This window comes from Phoenix dactylifera, unplaced genomic scaffold, assembly GCF_009389715.1.
Source record: "Phoenix dactylifera cultivar Barhee BC4 unplaced genomic scaffold, palm_55x_up_171113_PBpolish2nd_filt_p 000490F, whole genome shotgun sequence".
Lineage (NCBI taxonomy): Eukaryota > Viridiplantae > Streptophyta > Magnoliopsida > Arecales > Arecaceae > Phoenix > Phoenix dactylifera.
The window spans coordinates 77,323-97,861 of record NW_024067910.1 but is presented as its reverse complement, the minus strand read 5'-3'; the positions used below and the strand labels follow the sequence as shown (position 1 = coordinate 97,861).

The following is a 20,539-nucleotide window of genomic DNA, read 5'->3' as shown; positions in this document are numbered from 1 at the left end:
ATATATCCTTGCATCTAGTTATCAAACCTTGCCTTTTTTTTTTAGATTTGTATGAGACCGGCTTTAATATTAGAAGATATGTCAACGTTTTGAGCAAGGTCCGCCGTACCGGGTCCGGTAGGCATACCGCTTGCCTACCGGACCGGTACGGGCCGGTTCGTACCGTGCTCCGGGCGGTACGAACCGGGAAGCTCTTCTCCGCCGGAACCGGGGAAGAAGAAGAGAACCAGAGAGAGCGCGGGGAAGAGAGGGAGAGAGCCCACCTTCGGCCGCCATCGGAGAGCCGCGGAGGGGCGTCGGAGGCCGGTGGGGGGCGGCGGAGGCCGGTGGGGCCCGCAGAGGCAAACCGGCGGGGGGCCGCGGCCTCCGCAGCGCCCCCGCGGGCTCCCCCGTCCCCCGCCGGGCTCCGCCGCCCCCACCGGCCTCCGACGCCCCTCCGCGGCTCTCCGATGGCGGCCGAAGGTGGGCTCCCTCCCTCTCTTCCCCGCGCTTTCTCTTTTTCTCCTCGACTTCTTCGTCTCCGGCAAGAAACCGGCCTGTACCGGTTTCCACGGCTTCGCCGTACCGGTAGCTGGCCGGACCAGTTTGTACCGGCCCGTACCGGCCGGTACGGGCCGGTTCGGCATACACTGGTTTTGAGACTTTATGCTGATTGTCTCTCAATTTTGCGACAAATCTTTCTACATGGATATCCAAGTTTTAGCATGGGAACTTCAAGCAAGGGAGGGAGTGCATGGAACCAAGAATTTAGGTATCATATGTGATGCCAAGGTTGGCTAGGGGTTGGCTTAGCTTGTGTCAACACGTAGAATGGCTCTGCATGTTGCGATTCATAGGCTAGTTGCAATGTCACGATTTGGTATGCGTGAGCATGAGCATTTTTATTTTTACCTTCTTAAATTGGCTATTTAAACTTATTTCTATTTTTTTTAAGATTGTTTTGTGCATTACATGATAATTTGAAGCTATATATTGTCCTACAATCAATAATGAAAGTATGTATGCATGTTAAATACTGTGTAGCATGTTGTTTAAGCTAATATGACATCCCAATTATGGTAACTATAATATAATTATAGCAAAAGTCAATGTTTTAAGACTAGGTAGGTCTACTGGATTGACCCACCCGACCTGCAACTACAACCTGTAAGTCTTCATGGGTCGGTTTAACCTCAAGCTCAGGTGAGTCACCAACCGAGGTTATTGACTCGGTCAACTTGTTGTTTTGACGTGATTCTTAACCTCTCCGAGTCTCGACTCTAAGATATCGAAAGAAGGGCTTTTTTAGGGCACATTCTCTAGTCTCCTCTCCAATCTGTAGCGATGTAGAATTCTGGCCGTTAAAATCGGTTGGCCAGCCCACATTATACCAGTCCAATCTCCCAAGTCCTCCCTCCCTCCCTAGGTCTCCATCAAGTCTGCCTTTGACTTGGAGTCCTCCCTCCCTTTCATCAATTGGTCAGTACTCGAAATGCCTCCTCGCTAAATCACTCGATTCGATGACCGAGCAGGAGGACTCCAACAATGAGGGAATGGGATGGATGTTGGCTAGAGGGTTTGCTTCACTAGCTAATTCTTGATCCGGATCTTGCTAATGTTGATGGTGGGGAAAGGAGGTTGTTCTGGTGGAGGGGGAGAGAGGATGTTATGAAGGTAGGTTTAGAGTCTACTGCCCTCCATGTGGGAGTTTGAAGTTGCCACCACTTTTGAGGTTGAGTGCTACTGAGGTCGTGATGGGTCATCACTGGGTGAGCAAGGGAGGGATTGGTGGTTGGATCAAAGGACGGATTGGTGGTGGATGGATCAAAGGAAGGACGGATGGTGGATGGAGAGGGCTTGGTTAGGGTTCGGGATTGGGAAAAAAGTGAGAAAAAGAACAAACGAATTCAGAGAGGGGGAGTGGGAAGGTTTTATTAATTTATGGGTGAATGTGTTGGCCCATGGTTGACTGGGGGTTGACTTGCTGATCTGCGACCTGGACACCAAAATGGTTTGATATTCAAGCCAAGTTTCAGACACTTTATATTTTATAACTATAGAATTATAATAGCTTATCTATGACTGAAAAGTAACTATAGTATTAACTATTGTGTAATTTTGTAATGACTAATATAACCATATAAAAACTATAGTATAATAAAAACTGTATTAAAACTATAGTATTAGAACTATAGTGTAGCTTTGGTGCAACTACATCACTTCTACCATACTATGGTATAATATTATAGCTATCTCATATCCATAACTATGTTATAACATGAAATATGAGACACCTCTTAACTTTCTATAGCCATCAAAACAGTCTCCTAGTCTATCTTTAAAGCAATAAAATTCTTAAAATATCAAGGAAGCATTTTAAATTTTTTTGTGTTGGTTCAAGTCATCTAGATTGCAGTTCAATGTGGGGATTTATGTTTAGACACCATTCCCATTTTATTCTTTGCAGGTACCTCGGCAAATGTATACCTCGTGCTGGTCTAGGCTAGTGCATGCTAGGTGGCATGGACCTTAGTAACACAAATCTTCTGCATAGGGTGTTGCAACGACTTCAGAATCTCCTTGGAAACTCGTTCTGCACGTGCTTTCCCACATCCGCACTCACACCCGAGTCTGCACCCACACTTGTACCTCTACCTACTTTTGGTAGGTAAGGCTTGGAAACCTTGCTTATTGTTTACATAAGCTTATGCAATCATGGAAGAACCTGTCTTACCTTTTGGGTAACTACCCTATTTGCCAAGTAGCCTATGCTATGAGTGTTGGCATAGTCCTTGCATCAAATAGAGTAAACACCATAAACCATAATAAGCCCTTTATTTTTTGGTCTATTCTACATTACCCGCCAAAGTCCAAACAATTATTTTTTGCTCTAGACTAAGGCTTTGTTTCATTCCTGAATAATCTGGTATAAGCTTGAATAAGGTCCACTTATCCACATTTGTTCTGCCGAACAACTTTTTTGGCACCATAATGAGGCAGAACGAGGGAGGGGTATTTTTGGTATTTCAGAACATCTGAAAAGCAATTTTTAGGTACTTATTCCTCCTTAACCCAAAGAAAAAATTGTTTTGAATCTATAGTTTTGTCTGCTTGAAGGAATTCAGAGTACCATAGGTTGTTTGTTTATTTCAAACATCTGTGGAGTACCAAAAGGAAGTTGATCAGAGGGGCAAATGGGGGATTTTAAAAAATGCTACTCCCTTATTCCTCTTAACTTGGGAAATGTGCTCTCATAAAATGGTAGAACAGTTCAATTCCCAATTTATCTCTTTTTGCACCAAATTATTTTTTATTCCGCTTAACGAGTCAAAGTATTTCCACAGTTAAAATGGAGCTTCTGGGTTTTGCTAAGTATGACCTGTACACACAGGTAGTGGGCCATCCCTATGTTTTGCAATGAAAATTAGGGTTCTTTTTTTCTCATCCCCACTATCCGTTGATTATGAATTTTCACTAATTGATGAGTACTTGCCTCCAGAAGAAGGATTCATTTGACGTGGGATGTGGATGCATTCCTGCATGGAATTTTTTTAAATTCAGCTCTGAAATCGATATCGGTTCTCACAACATTATCAGATTCAAACATTAACCTTTTTTTACAGAAGAGAATCAGAGCGATCCTAAATCTAAATTTCGCTTGATTCCTCTATCTTATCTTTCTATAGATCTTCCAACTTGTGTTGTATTTATTATTGCCTTTTTTTTAGCAAAAGCATTAATGGCTATTAGAAGGGTAGTTCTATAGATGCATATGTTGACCATGTATAGTGGAATTGCATCTAGTTTCCATGTTACATTTAAGAGATCCTAGCAAGTTCCGCACTGGTTGATGTTTGATATGATCCACCGTTTTCTTTAAAGATGAAACAAGTAGTTTAAAAACTTCATATTGTATTGGCTTGCCAGTCTGAGATGCAAAATGAAAATATTTCTTCTATATACGGTGAAACTAGAAAAATGAAAGTGATGAATGTTGAATCCAAGCTTGAGTACAGTAAGCAATCAAATTTAAGAGCTGATTAAGATGGTTTACTGATGATATTGAATTTCATGGATGTCCCTACTATATAGAGGATTGGAGGTATATGTGGTCTCAAAATTAATGGATGACTTTGGTGAAGTTGGAAGCGGATGCAATTTCTTTAAGAAGGATATAGGTTTTAGATTGGAAACCATAAAATAGAAGCCCAAACAATTGAAATAGGTGTAGTTATGGGTTTAGCAAAATAAATTCTGCTATTCATACTACATATGAAGGGAATTTATTTACTATAAGCAAGGACCAAGGCAAGGTCTACATACTGGCTCGTACCACCTTGTACTGGTGAGGCACCATTATGGTATCGCGGTTTGGTTTAGTCTATAAGCCAAACCAGTCCATATAGATTTGGAAAGAACGGAACTGCCCATACCATCCAATACTGACTCATACCACCTGGTTTTGGTCATTATCATGGTTGGATTGGAGGCATACGAGGTCTCAAAATTAATGCATGACTTTGGTGAAGTTGGAAGCGGATGCAATTTCTTTAAGAAGGATATAGGTTTTAGATTGGAAACCATAAAATAGAAGCCCAGACAATTGAAATAGGTGTAGTTATGGGTTTAGCAAAATAAATTCTGCTATTCATACTACATATGAAGGGAATTTATTTACTATAAGCAAGGACCAAGGCAAGGTCTACGTACTGGCTCGTACCACCTTGTACTGGTGAGGCACCGTTATGGTATCGCGGTTTGGTTTAGTCTATAAGCCAAACCAGTCCATTTAGATTTGGAAAGAACGGAACTGCCCATACCATCCAATACTGACTCATACCACCTGGTTTTGGTCATTACAATGGTTGGGATTTAGAAAACAAGTATTGAAAGTTTGTGTTGGTATGGGGTGCATACTATGCTGTGCCAACCAAACTGTTCCAAATTGTTAATGTACCAATACGGTTCCCAATACCGGTTTTATGGTCCTTGGGCCAAGGTGTCACAGCCGTTTTGATTGACGAGGCCTGGCAGGTGCTGCAGCATGTTGGTCTACAACAGCCATGCCATGCTAGGTGTGTGCTGACCAAGGTTAGTATTAGTACCAGGCACTGTACTAGCAAAGTACCGAGTTGGTATGTTACGGACACATAGTATATTGGGTTGTGTCAGTCAGTGACTGTTACACCCATATTCAAATTTTTATTTTATAATTTTATTATTTTTTATGATTTTCTAGGGCATGTTTGGAATTGTTTATTGTTTTTGTGTTTTTGTTTCCCTAGAACTAAGTGAAATACCACATTGAGCTTGTTGTTGGAGATAGCATTTGCACTGAAGTTTGCTTCTATTTCACTTTTTTGAAAGAAATAAGTATCTGCCGCTAGAAGCTCTAAAGGCTTTACAAAGAAAGGGTTTATCTTCATCATATGTATTTGTTCAGTCTAGTTTCTTCCTTGATTTTTGGAAAAAAATTGAAAACACAGAGCAGTATCAAATGAGCACTTAGGTTCTGGTGGCCTTAAACACACCCAAAATATAAGTAAAAACTGCTAAAAAAGACAACAAGTGCATGCATCTCCCCCCCAGCATGCTGCTATTTTTTGTTCTCAACTATCCTAATTATTTTTAATTTCATTTTACCCAAAAATACATTTTTTAATGAAACAATAAGTGGTAAAAAAGCTTTCTTCACCAATGCATAGATCATGGTAAGATATACAATGTATAAAGAAACATGCCAAACCACAAAATTTTGGCACAATTTCCTCTTTTTTTAATTTTGGGCCACTTTCTGCATGAAAAACGATAAGTAGTTGAAGAGTGGAGATCTGTTTGTGGCTTGAAACAGGATGTAGTGGTGGGGGATCCCCTTACTAGCTAACTCTGTCCCTCAAATCCCTCTCCCTCCGAAGTCAAGGAGGGAACAAAGGATAAAAATGGTTGGGAGACTGTTTGTCTCATACATCTGACAGGATGCAGGAGAGCCGGCTGGTGTCAGTCGTTACCAGTCTAGTTCTGCCACAGAACTAGATCGCATTTTGTGCTGGTTCCTGGCTGGGTCGGCACAATACAGCTTGGTTAGGGCTGGTCTAGCCACATGCCTAGCATCAGACACATGCCCGTGGGCACCGGTGCTTGCTCCTCAATCTTTGACTGCGAGTATGCTTGATCAAAATTTCACCTACCTAGTCTTTTCATTTAAAATTATAAGAAAGCATTATTAGTAATAATAATAATTTATCACTATTCTAAGTGGCATTTTTCCAAGGAAAAAATGTTCAATAAATGTTTGCATATGTAGGCCAAAACATGTCAATGCATTGTATAGCATATACATGTAAAATATGGCTCAATATTACTACATGGGTTAGTTGCGCAGGCTACTTTTTGAAGCAAGAGTGATGGCTTTATTGCAAAGTATGCAATCTAATTTGTTTTTTTGGGCTACTTTAAATGTGACCTCTGAACATAAATTTGAATGATAATAATACACTTTGCTAGCCTTACTTTGGCATCTTTTATAGCATATGCCTTAGCTTCCTTTTTTTAATTCTTTTGTTTCAACTATTACCTACCAGAATTTGCTACCTTTGAGTTTTTCTTTATCTTGTAGTTAATTTGTAGTTTTCCTTTCAAAAGCATTGTTAGCTTGAGCTGGTATCTTGTCTTTGGCTTTCTTGCTTTCTCTCTATGATTATATATTTATTTCAGATCATTGATGTGCTGAAGAGAAAAATATGATGCATATATAAGTAGTTGGCTTATGCTTTTTGTTTCTGTTTTATATGCACTGCTTAAGTATTTTCTCATTCAGATGTCAAGGAAATTCGTGGCATTGGCTTGCAAATATCAAAGCTTGAGAGTGTAGACATATCAAGACAAGGTATTGTGCAAGTATAATGCTTTTTGATCTTATCATATGTTTACAAAATATTATTGCAAATTCTTGATATAATCGTGTTTTTACAGTTTCAGAAAAGGAGGATATTTGGAAGCCTATCTGCTATATTTGCAGCTTCTAGACTAATCATTCTAATATCATATCCTGTAGCTATGTTTTAATCTGAGGAGCTGTCTCAACGATTCTTTTCCTTTTTTGATACTATAGGCAATCTCAGAACCTTATCACCTGTTATTTTGTCATTTATAGATAAAAAAAATGTGGGTCAACAAAGGGGGACATGCACCTTTGCCTTTAGTTGATCCCAATTAATAGTCGATAGCCTCACCGGCCAATAAATGAGAAAATGAATGAAATTGAAGCAGTACGTAAAGTTTGAACTGGAATAATAAAAAAAGAAGCATTGGACCTTGTCCTGATTGGACCGGATTGAGTTCGATTGACCGTCCTTCTTGTCTAACCTTTTCAGAAGCCTTGAAATTTGTCAACTTCAAATTTTCAGCAGAATGACACAACTTTTGAGATTTTAGTAAGCTTAAATTTGCTTTTAAAGACCTCTTTTTGGCAATATACATTGACTGCTAAGAGATATTATTGCAGCATGTGCTTTGGAGTTTCATGGTCTATTCAGCTCCATTGTAATTGCATCCTATAAGAAATAGAAAACATTTATCAAGAGCAGTATCGATGAAGCTAGCCCCTATTCTTTGGACATCATAACAGTAAGAATAGAGATTGTCCTGTCTTAAACAGGGAATCAAAATTTGTGATTATTGTCGAGAATCCAGAATTTCCAGTTCCAACTTGCAATATTGGTTCAGTTCTCTAACCTAGAAGTTTGATAAAACTCGTTATTAGCCTGCAAATGTCAAGCATCTTTTCTTCTTAGTTACTTCTTAAAAGCTATTGCTGTTTTCATGATATTCAACTATTTTGTAACCAAGCCTTCTCCATCTTTTTCTTTGAATCATTACACAAAGGGAAAATAGCCTTTAGCTTATTGATCAGGCTCCAACAGTTATTCTAAATCAATAATCATTCACAATTGATCATTTATTTGTTTTAGCATTATGATTCTTCAATATACCTTTCCTACTATATAGTGACTTGTAAGTTCCTTGGGTAAAAAGGACAAGTTGTTTGGTATGAAGAAATCTTTTGTTTTACTAGTGGTAAACTTCCGCAAGTGATTCCTTTCATTTGCTAAAGTTTCATGCCAATTGCAAGCTCGCAAGTACTTATATCTTTTAGTTTTTTTAGTTACACTTCTTGAGTTTTTTAGTTTGAAAGCGCTATAAGGTACCTAATATTGGACCTAAAAAGGGTGGGGGTTATTATTTCAAGCATAAGGTAGTAATGGCATATGCAAGGTATGCCGTACTGGTACCAGTTCGAACCGGTTCCTAACTGGTCTGTTGCCTATAGTCGCGTGGTTCCTAGCGCTCGTGGGCGTGCATACCGTACCGTACCGGTCAGAGGCCGGACCGGTACGGTACGTGCTGAACTGGCCGGTACGGGCCGGTGGGCATATGTAACATATTGTCTTTTGATTGCTCTGTGAGCTATTTTTCCAAATTATGTGATGCACTCAGGTATTACCTTATGAACTATAAATCACGACAAAAAAATATTATGATTTAGAGAAGTGCTAAAATATTCCATTCAAAAGAGGGTACATTCAGCTGCTACTTCTATTATCTAGGCATCCATGCAACATCGCAATGAAAAGACATAAAAAAGGGAAAAATCTCAACAGCAATGGAACTATTAAGTCATGACAAATATATTGTAAAGGTGTAGTTTTTAGCAACATCTATTAACCATAATGCATATGACACGAGTTGGCATTTGGTGGAACAAGGTTGGGTACTGTTTTTTTGTATGTGTGTTCTGAATCCAAATCTGAGCCGGTAAGAGCAGAGAGAGCAGAGATCTGATTTCAGGACCCAAACCTAACCCGATAGCTTATTGAATCTATTTTTCAGATGCAAACCCTACATTTTGGGCCAGTTTTGGATGGGGTTTAGTTAACCCCCCCCCCCCCCCCCCCCCCCCCCCCCCCCCCCCCCCCTTCTTTTCCTTCCCAAAACAAACACACTTGCACACAGACACATTACGTACATTCATCTACAGACGTCCACACACATGTATGCATGCGATCTGCTTTTCTTGTTATAAACATTGGCGCTAGATCTTAGTTTGAGAGTTCGATAGAGCTGTAATAGTGGGATCCATTCATCCATCATCCATGTGTATATGTATATGCACATGCGCGTGTGAATGTGCCCATTTTGATCCCATAACTTATTCCAGCCAAAACTCTGAAACTGCTACAAACTTCATTCCATCAATCCATCCATGTATGTGTATATGTATATGCACATTCGTGTTTGCACGTGCGCATTTTGGCCCCATAACTCATTCCATTAAAAACTCTAAAACTGAACCAGTACTAGGTTGAGGCTTAAAGCTGAAACTGAAACTTTGGTTTGGAGTGTACACACATGCATGAGCGCGTGCAAACTTGTATGCATATATGCTTATGTGCATGTATGTGTGTGCATGTATTTTGGCCCCACAACACATTCTATCCAAAACTTCAAAACCAATATTGTTTTGGTTGGAACCAAAATCTGAAACTGAAACTTTTGGTTTTGGTGTTTTGAGTAAACCCTTGGAGAAATTTTCTGGCCCTTTTTAGGTAAACAAAAAAATATTACTAGTCCATTAATGCTGATTGATGTTTGGCCCTCTGCTAAAACAGTTGGAATCTATCATAATATTTGATTCATTTGTCCTGGATAGAAGGTGCTTTATAACATCTCTAGTGTCATAAACAATTGATTCTGGACTCCAGGAAGCCTTAGAATCCTAATATCTGGACGCAACCTCTATGACTGACTTTAATTCCAAAGTATTTATGTTTGCATGTATGTCTGTATATATTGTGACTTCAGAGTTCAGACTTAAGTCCTGTGTCAATGGCAGTATCATAACATGTAATAACTGTGGCAGCTTCTCATGAAAATGATAATTCCTTCATCCAATGTCCAATTCGAGTACTTAAAATAAGTTTTCGGTCTGTGCAGGTTTTGACATTGAAATCCAAACTATGCCTTTTATGGTCTAACAATTTCTTAGGTGCTGCAAATTGAGGGCAGACTACTCATGAAAATTAAAAGCCACACATGCTAATTTGGTCTAGTTTTGCCTTGGGTGCTGTTTGTTCAAGAAATCAATAAGCTCAAACTTCGCATCATATTCTATTGGTTTGAGCTAGTTCTGTGCCTTTTTTATTTTCCTGCTTTTTATTGAATAAAAAAGTTGGTCCAAATAAGCACACATTATTTATTTTATTTTATTTTATTCTTTGGGGGGTGGGTTGTTATGCTGATTTTGTCAATAATTGCTCTTCTTGTTACTGCTGATTCACTGCCTTTGAAGGGCACGAGGAGAATACACTTGAATCATGGCTCACATCTTCATCTGAAAAGATCAAAACACAATGCAAAAGAATCCCCTCTTCAGTCAAACAGGACACTGGAGGTAAATGGCAGTCACTTAACTCATGGAGCATGTCATTTCACATAAATGATTTTGTTTATGTTAATAGGAGTATATGCTCAAAATTTTACAGTCATTTTTGTTGTCTTTTTCATCTTCTTTTATTTGGAGTTTTCCTATATGTGTGTATAGAGTTCATCTGCTATCTTTGGTCTCAATCCTACCATCCAAAATCATTGATGGACACTTCATATAGGAGGACATTGATTATTACATACATCAGAAAAAACTATTTTGAAACAAAAAATCATCTATTTTGGAGATTATTTGCCTATGCATCAAGTGGTCTAAAAATATACTGTTTTAATGGCTCGATATGATGTTTTGCATGATTGATAGTTAGGAAGCATCCGGAACTTTTGAATTTTGGTACATACATGTTTTATGATATGTAGACCATGATCAAGGGTGTTGATTTTTTGATTTGCATGACTTATGATATAGTTTGCCACACATACACTATCACAACTATTGCTGATTGTGCTTATTTGATGTATGGGTAGGAGGTTTCCAAAAGACGTGGTTTTTGGTCCATTGATAGTTTTTATGATTCGCTATTTAGAATGTACATTGTTGATAATGAGTTGGTAGGTTTGAGGCCTCAATCCTTCCGAAGGGAGAGTAGGCTGACCAAGATTTGTCGTCTTGGTATCGGATCCTGTAATGGTGCTACACTAGCACTGTCAGTATGGTATGATACGGTACGAAATTTTTTCGGCGTACTGAGTGTCAGTACACCACCCATACTAGGTGCAGATACCGAACTGGTACGGTATGGTATACCCTACATTGCCTGGTTCGAGCCGGTACACGAGGCCGACTATATGTGTGTGGTTTTTCTTCCTGATCTAGGGCAGTTGATAAATTATTTTTGTTTTGTCACAGAGGTATTGGTGGCTGATGCGGAATGCCAATCAAAGTGCAGAAATTATGAGCATTCGAAGTCAATTTATACTAATGGGACACGTTCTTGTCCATCAGAAATAAATCTTGGCAGTTCTAGATCTCATGAAAATAGAACTTCAACATTGCCACCATTATGCTATCTTGATATAGATGTTGTAAAGAGTCTCCCTCAGGAAATAATTTCAGAAATGAATGATATGTACAAGGGAGAGTTATGTGCTTTTTTGGAGAAACATGAAGAGGACGGCAGAGGAAATGCCCATTTGTCTACCAAATCCACAGCAGAAGAAAATGATACCATTTCGGCAGCAAGTTATCAAAGAGTAAATTGTGATACCAGCAGAGACATGACTGTTGGACATAGTGACCCTGTAAAACTGAATTCAAGTGCAAGAAATGAAGGCAAACAGCCATTATGTTATCCTGCTGTTTCCATGTCTAATCTTGCATTTGAAAGTAAGGTCAGTCCTTTGGCCTAATGGAATTGCATAGTTTGTTAATATAGGTAAAATTTTTGTTTTATCTTTAATTTTTCCCCTTATATCATTTTAAAAAAAACATTATTGGATTTAATTTCACTCTGCAAATATGTCACCTATCTTATCCGCTTTTTGTAACAATGTTGGATCAGTTTCCAGCGGTCTGTACTCACTTTGTTGCTTATCCCGGATGATATATCTAGCATCAAAACTCTCTCATTTTTTATGGAGAAAGAAGGGCAAATTATTTTTCCTGGTTCACGCGTAGCAACTTTTGTCCTTGATCTAGGTTACTGACAATTGAATTTGTAAATCTCTTCTGATTAAACCATTTGAGATTTGAAAGCTCTTCAAGTATTTTGCCAGCTTCGTTTCACTCCAACTTTGCTTTATTTTTTTATTTGGATTTTACATTATTTAATAATTGTACATATAATCACTTTTTGTTTGATGTAATCATGATTGATACCTCTCAATAGAAGCTATTTAGAATCTGTTCAACTTTTATATTGTGTTTTTTAAGTTTCATTTGGGAATTTATGCTAAATCTTAATTCTATTTCTGTAAGTTACGTGATTAAGCCACAGTATGAAAATTTTTTCTAGACTAGAATTCTTGTGGGGTTTTAATGTTAGAAAATTCTTAACATGTCTTCTTTAAACTTTGCCTAATATGTTTCTAGCTGGAACCTACTTTCATTTTTATGGAATTTCTGGATTTTACTTTCGTAAAATCTTGATACTTATTTAGCATGTTCTTTTTACAAAGAAACTATCTTGATCTGGATTTCTGCTTTTTCGTTTTGTGCATTTAGTCACTAGTGTCTGCCACCACAGAGGCATTTTTGGCTGGTTATTCAATCTTCAGAAACTACTTGTTATTTTTTACGATGATAGAGACAATGTACATTAGTTTTGTTTGAAAATGCATGCATTAAAATGTACACAGTATGCTGTATCGGTGGTCATAACTTATTAATGGGTTACCATCACGTGATACTTTATTCCATCATAATCTCTGCTTTTGTTTAATTTCACCAGGTTTTAAATCCAGAAGCGAATGAATTTACCGCAGGGGTATGTCTCTTCTGTTTTAGAATTTCTATATTTTCATTATACATATATATGACACATTATTGAATTGGCTATTTCTAGAAGAGTATGACAAGGACACCTTGCAAAGTTCAGTCAGCACATGCTTCATGCTCAAGATCTGATGATTTACAGATGAGAACGACAAATCTGATAGATTTGATGCCTAATTCTTTAACTCAGGCAGATGCTTCGGTTCTAGAACAGTTACCTGAAGATTTGAAGGCTGATATTATTGAGTCACTTCCTGCACACAGAGCAGTAAATTCTGTGGGAAATGATCCTATTGGTTTTGTTCGTGCATTCCCGAACAATGTAGGAGTTCAGAATTTAGAATATCCGAAGACCCATCTTTGGTTAGAAAGTCCTCCAAAATGGGTTGTGATGTTCCAGACTAGCAATTGTTTGATTTTGAACATTATTGCTGAACTGTATACCAAATCCAGGGCAAATGGCCTTCTATCTTCCACTTTCCAGTCCATGTTTTCTTTCCTTCCTTTAACATCTGAATCGTGCAGTGAGGAGTGGGATGAAACACTTTCCAGCTTGTGTGAACTTCTTACACAATATGTCAATTTAAAGATTGAATCAGATATTGAGGAGCTCTACAATTGCTTTTGTTTTCTGAAAAGGTATATTCACGGTGATCATTACTTCTCTTTTGGTGCCTACCAATTAACATTATTCTCTGAGTATGAATCATTTACAATGCTTGGATTTTCTTTATTGAACTATCTTCTCCGGCAGGAGCTATGATCAGCTGTTTCCCTTTGCTTGTCTTCATATAATTTTTTAAGTTTCCTATGTCAACATCTTTTTCTTGTTTTCATATGGCTGGTTGAAACTAAGCTTTTAAATCCAGTGGGACAGGGCTGTCTTGGTTCAAACCAACCCATCCTGATTTGATGCCTATTAATATTAAAAAAGCTATCAAGTTTTCCCTCTCTTCTGATTAGACGTTATTGTTTGATGCAGGTGTTCTTCAATGTCGAATTTGTTGTTAGAAGTATACAGTAATGTACTTCCTCTGCTTCAGGTATTGTTCAGAAGTTTCAACTTTCTATGATTGTAGTATAAAGTGAGTTTAAGTACACTTTATCAAATGGTGTTAAGATTCTAGATGTATTCATGACGGTGTTTTTAGTTTGCTATGCTATTAGGCCTCTTTTTCACTTCTTTGCATCTATCTGTTGCTTGGCATATCATTTGAACACCACTACTCTTCTCACTAAGGTTTATAATACAGTTAAAGTCTCCTATAATTAACCAAGGTTCATTCTGTGTAGGCATGATATTGAGGAGCTCAATCCAAAGCTCCTGCTGTTTATCCTTTTGAGGGTACATGTATAAGAAAGTAGCAAACCAGAAAATACCATTACCAACTGAAATTTGACAATGGATGAAACGGGGATGAGTCCTAAGGATACAAAGATCAATGTGGGACTTCCACAACAGGAGAAGCTGATCTACCTATTTATTAGCGATACCGAAGCCAAGCCGCCGCCTATACGCGAAGGGACGAAAGCCCGGCAAAGGTTAGACCTGATGGGAAAAAGTACGAGATACCCTAAGTACAGATAAATCCCGAACACAGTTGAACACCAACCCTAGTACATGAATAATGATAGCCTCAAGCTTCAACTGGATAAAGGACTAGCTCCGGTAATGCTATTGGTACGGAGGGATCTACTACTGGTTTTTTGGCCTTTCTTGGAGCCTGTATGTGACATTATGGTATAACAGCCTTTGACATATCACTTGGCCTTGATGAGAGTAATAAAACCAAGTTCATTATATAGGTAGAAGGGACTGCAGAGTCTGCTATGGTGACTCTGTCCCTATATCATCTCCATCCCTGCTTCGTCTTTCAGTTCCCTTTTTTCTTTTCCTCTTACTGTGTATTACTTCTCGTTTCCTTCGGCATTTATATTCTATATCCTCTTTATTTTACTTTAGTTAGTCATCAATTAAAGGTTTGTTATTGTTTGTTTATTGGTTAGATTTTACAGACAGATCTGGTGCTATCATGTGCGTTTAAATCGGTACATAGCATCCATAGCATCTGAGCGCCAATGCTCATCTTTCTATAATATGTCATGCCTCTATTGTTCCTGTTCCTATCAATTTTTTGTTTGTTGTTTTTACCTGATTGCTTCATTCTTCTTTTCATTTTGTTCCTATGAGATCAACATGGATATCACTTTTGGTTTATTCAAGTCATTAGTGCTGTCATGAAATGGATACGGTCCTGTACCCGCTCACAATCCAGCTAAGATTCAAGCTGCCAAGTATTGTATCTTTACCAAGAATAGAAACTGCCTGGCAGCTCCAGCTGTTTGCATATGCTTGTTGCAGAAATCTCCATGAGATTCATATGCTCCTTGAAATGTGGAAATCAGTACCTTTTTGTACTACACCCATGTCTCCTATTTCTGTGATATTTATGTTTCTCTTAGTGATCCCTTGGTTCTCATCCACTAGCCAATGCATGCCCTTGAATCACGTCAGTGCTTCAGGTGCTTATTAATATAAAAGCTCTGTATATTTTAAATTAATGAAATCATATTGGACAAGGACAATGAACTTCTAAAGCATGTATAATCCTTGTAAGTTATTGCCATGAAGAAGACTGTAGTTAATGAAGTCGTATTTCCTCCATTTGAAATTCTTAAACATTCCAGAAAATTTTATATTTGATTGGTAGTATATTGTAATCACCAAAAACTTAATTTCTTTATAATATGGTACGGTTCTTGGACATGTATCAGAATTGTACCAACATGTTTGTGCTGTGCAATACTAGTTTTAGCCCAATTATCCTACTGAGACATGTTTCAAATCTGCAGTCAGGAAATGTTGCACCCTTGTTTCACTCGCTGTGTTACTTTTGTCTGCAAATTATGCCCCAGCTTATGGATTTGTAGTAATTTCCTAGATGTTTTAAAAGACCACCAAGCACTATAAAATTAATTATCCAGTAGATAGGAAAAGACTATTGTAAACTGTGTAGATGCAAACCTCTTGGCTATTAGATGTATCTATATTCTTCTCTCTGCCTTTTGGAGATGCAATGTGGACTACATTTTGGAGGGCCCTATGGTAGAACCAGTTACTTCCTAGAAAAACAACCTACACACACACACACACAGAGAGAGAGAGAGAGAGAGAGAGAGAGAGAGAGAGAGAGATAGAGAGAGAGAGAGGTGATCCCCAGGTAGCAGGACTTATGACACCTAGCAGAAAACTGAGTTTTGTTCATGTTGATTTTTGACCAAACCGAGTTCCAAGTAATATAAATGCTTGTCCCTAATCTTGAACGGATTTGGGTTCTCTTCTGTGCTGACAGGTTATCTCCTAAGTCAAATGGTAAATGGAGCTGTTCCTCATCTTGATCAAGCACCTGTATCTATTCTGGATTTTTTCAGCCAACTATCATGTGCTTCTCCCTCTTAGGCCCTGTTTGGGGGAGCTGTTGGCAGTAGAGCTGTTGGAAGTAGAGCTGTTAGAAGTAGAGCTGTTGGAAGTAGAGCTTTTATAAAAAGCTGTTTGCTGTTTGGTAACTACATTTCTAAAGTGCTGTGGCACTTTAACATTTGTTTGGTAAACAAACTGAGAAAGTATTTTTGTACGACAAAATGACCATAAAGGACATTACTAGTATTATACAATAGAGCATAATAAAATATAATATATATTAATACATAAATATATGATATAGTATAATATTAATGTAATGTAACATAATATTATTATAATATAGTACTATAACATTGTATACTATAGGATAATAATTTAATATAATATTAAATTATTTAACATAACATAATATTATATTATATTATATTTATAGTATAATACAATAATAAATGTATAAAATATTATAATTATTAGTATAAATTAATTTTTTACTCTTTTGATGACCATTTATTTCTCTAACAAATTTTCTAACTAGGTGAAAAAATTGGTTAAATAATTACTAATATTTTTATTTATTTATTTATTATTTTATTTCATTGAAATATATTTATTTATTATTTTATTTATTTATTTATTCGTTCATTTATATACATATTTATTTATTTATTTATTTTTCTTTTTTTTCTTTTTCTTTCCTTTTCTTTTTTTTTCTTCTCTTTTTTTTCTTTCCTTTTCTTCTTTTTTTTTCTTTTCTTTTTTCTTCTCTTCTTCTCCTTCCTTCCTCTCTTTCCTTCTCCTTTCTTCTTCTCCCGCGAAGCCGGCGGCGCCGGAAGGGGGGCCGGGCCGCGGCGGCCGCGGGAGGGGGGCCGGGATGGCGGGCCGCGGCGGCCGCGGGAGGAGGGGGGCTCGGGAGGGGGCCGGGACAGCGGGCCCCGACGGCCGCGGGGGAGGGGGGCTCGGGAGGGGGCCGGGACGGCGGGCCCCGACGACCGCGGAGGGAGGGGGGCTCGGGAGGGGGCCAGGACGGCGTGCCGCGGCGACCGCGGGGGAGGGGGGCTCGGGAGGGGGCTGGGACGGCGGGCCCCGACGACCGCGGGGGGAGCGGGGCTCGGGAGGGGGCCGAGACGGCGTGCCGCGGCGACCGCGGGGGAGGGGGGCCTCGGAGGGGGCCGGGACGGCGTGCCGCGGCGACCGCGGGGGAGGGGGGGCCTCGGGAGGGGGCCGGGACGGCGGGCCGGCCGGGGAGGCAGCGGCCATGGCGGCCCCTTCCTCCCCTTCCTTTTTTTTTTGGCTGTGTGGTGGGTCGCAGCGGCGGGGGGCTCGGGTGGGGGCTGGGGGGCGCGGCCACGGGTGGCCGGCGTGGTGGCTGCCTCCCAAAAAAAAAAACAAAAGGAGGGCCGGCGACATTGAGGAGAAGGAGATAGAGAGGGAGAGAGAGAGGGGGGGTGGTGAGAGAGAAAGAGGCGGTGCGATTGAGATTTTTGGGAGGAAAAAGAAACTTTTAAATGGGGGTATTTTGGTCGAAAATACAGCTTCCCGACAAAGCTGAAAACAGTGTTTTCGGAAAGCTCCAAAATTGAGCTTCTGCCAAAAAGCTGTTTTCAGCTTCCCGCAAAAGCTGAAACAGCTTCTTGTAAATTTTACCAAACACATTTTTTTACCTAAAAGTACTTTTGGAGGGCCAGAAAGTGCTTTTTGGCCCTCCAAAAGCTCCCCCAAACAGGGCCTTAGTCTATTATGACCATCTCACATGATAGATTATAGCAGCAATAATCTCCTTTTTTTAATTTTTTTCTTGTTGCAAGCTCATGCAAAATAAAGAAGAAATAAGAGGAAAGGAAATCTATGTTTGAGATGAAACTGAGCACATTAAAATTGGTATCAGGTACCTGATCAACTTTCTGCAAGTACTTGTTAAAATATTCGGACGTATTTTTTTCTTTCTTCTCCTTCTGTAATCACAATTTTTTTTTTTTGTGTGTGTGTGTGTGTGTGTTGGGGCCGGCGGGGAGGGGGAGGGGTGTTGGAGAGAGGGCCTAGATATAGCAGTCTTTCGAATGGCCATTTGGAGCTCTCAAATTGGTACACTTAATGAACAAAAAAGACATTGTTCGCATACCTCTGCTTGCAATATTGCAGTCCAATACCCAGTAATAACTTTGATAGCATCCACAGAATTCCATTTTCAAGCACCTTAGCATTGATCTTATAGTTCTGTGGTGCTGTAATTGTCCTCAATTTTTTAATTAAGGCGGTTTATGTCATAGCTAGAAAAACCTAATTGATTTCCTTGGATAATCTTGCCAGCCCTCAAAATGCTTATAGTATCTTGACAGAAGTAATGTTTAGCATCCCAGCAAGCTGGATACAATGTAGAGAATCTATCTGGATGAGTATCATTTTGGTTGACAGAGCACTTTGTTAATCTCAGTGTATAACCTTCCTCAGTTAAAATTCTCTTGAACAAATAACTGATTCAGCCAATCAGTGGTAATCATTGGGAATTTTTTTCCTGAAAATAGACCTAAAACCCTCCTTGATATCCTACTGCTCCTGGCTATAGAATCATCTCTTTTAAAGACATTTGATATGAGCTAGCGAAAATTATTAAGCCATAAATTTTAAACTTTCAATGAGATTTTTTTTTCTAATCAGGAAAACTTATGTGATATATAAACATTATTGTGCAACGTTAGTTTTTACGTGCCTTTTTCAGTTCATTATTAGACATTATTTTGGTTTTAATTTGATATCTAGCTTAATACAGACTCTGCAACATTTTGTCTAGTGGTTGCTGAATGCATTTCCTAAATATTGCCCCTTTTTTCCTTTCTATTGAACTGATTTTTGGCATGTGGATGCTCCATTTAGCAAATTTGATAAATTTAACTTCATCTGATGTTACTTCTAATATCAGGCTTCTGTGAGTGAGAATTATGGAGGAATATTGAAGCTTTAAGCTAATGGTACATCAGCCTATGTTGTTCCACAAGTATATACCAGTCTTAACAGCTGTAGCTGGGAGAAGTGAGTCATGCAGAATGTTACAATTGCTTGTGTTTTCCCCCATTATCTCTGATAGTGTTAAAAGTGAGCGATATGCTGGAAATTTTGACATTTGGCCGATAAATGTTAGGATGACATGAAACTTGAGAAATACCCATCACTAATCTCCACTCTGATGAGGATTCGTCACATAGGGAGGCCGATCCTGCAGGCGCCTGGACTGTTACTTCTCATGTAAATAAATTAGTGGCTATTGAGTTTTTTTTTTTTTTTTCCTTTTTTTCTTTTTGTCCTTCGGCGGATGCAGAGGCTAATGCGTTTATAGAGTGCCAATTGTTCCTGTTCTGTTTGTCATATAACTATTCTTTTATGATTATGTTAAGTATGTTCCACATAATATTGCTTGATACAAGACGGTTGTTTATCTTCATTTTTATTTTGTTTCATAGATATCTGTGAGGTAATATTTCCTGGTGAAACTAAAAGCTGCTTCTTTTATTTAATAGGAAAAAAAAAGTTTCGAGTTGTGCAATTTTATGGCATAAACGTGAGAAAGGGCCACGCAAAATATTATAAAGAACAAGAGTTTGCCAAAAAAACTTCCCATACTTGTAAACAAAAAAGTTGATTGGTTTTCAAACATAGGAGATGGACATCATCTTCTATGCATATATATATATATATATATATATATATATATATATATTTGTTTTTAGGTGGGTGGAGCGGTTATAAAGTCTTTGTTAAGTTGGAATTTCTATTCGGAGTGTCAAAGCCGCACGATTTTTGCGGAGGGGCTTACTCGGTCTTCCGCCTAAAAGTATAAAGGATCGAAGCACCATAAACTAATTTAGTCAAATTTACGGCTTTTCCTAAAAAAATAAATCTTTGGCTTTTGAGTAGTTTCATTCCTTTTGGACTTCATTTCCATGAGATTTGTAGATGATTGCTTGCTAACTACAAGGGCGTATTTGGTAGAAAAAGATTTCGTTTCGGGGAAATGTGGTTGCATTAAGTTTTAAGAAATCTCGGCAGAGAACTAACACGTCATGGAGAGAGTGCAACAAGCACAGAAGTTTACTAGCGAGCTGTGCCATTGCCGCGGTGGGAGAGGGAGGTCTTGAGACAACCTCAAATTCATACACACAGAAAAAACCTGAAGAGCCTGCTTCTCAGCTTGTTTCAGCTCATTT

General features: G+C 38.7%; 1 protein-coding gene across 5 annotated transcripts in view; it reads left to right on the top strand.

Moving 5' to 3' along the window:
• Positions 1–19,740, top strand: part of LOC103711966 (DNA repair protein REV1) — a 40,713-nt gene extending 20,973 nt beyond the window's left edge. For 2 of the 5 annotated variants that reach the window (XM_039119124.1, XM_039119122.1), the window contains exons 17-23: positions 6,797–6,865; positions 10,328–10,429; positions 11,333–11,814; positions 12,873–12,908; positions 12,987–13,555; positions 13,899–13,959; positions 19,258–19,740. In XM_039119124.1, coding sequence (XP_038975052.1) covers positions 6,797–6,865; positions 10,328–10,429; positions 11,333–11,814; positions 12,873–12,908; positions 12,987–13,555; positions 13,899–13,959; positions 19,258–19,299 — 1,361 coding nt within the window. In that variant the 3' untranslated portion in view covers positions 19,300–19,740. Of the gene's footprint in view, positions 1–6,796; positions 6,866–10,327; positions 10,430–11,332; positions 11,815–12,872; positions 12,909–12,986; positions 13,556–13,898; positions 13,960–14,209; positions 14,485–19,257 lie in introns of those variants that run through there. The other 3 variants (XR_005508410.1, XM_039119123.1, XM_039119125.1) reach the window with 3 other exon arrangements.
• The last annotated feature ends 799 nt before the right edge of the window (positions 19,741–20,539 follow it).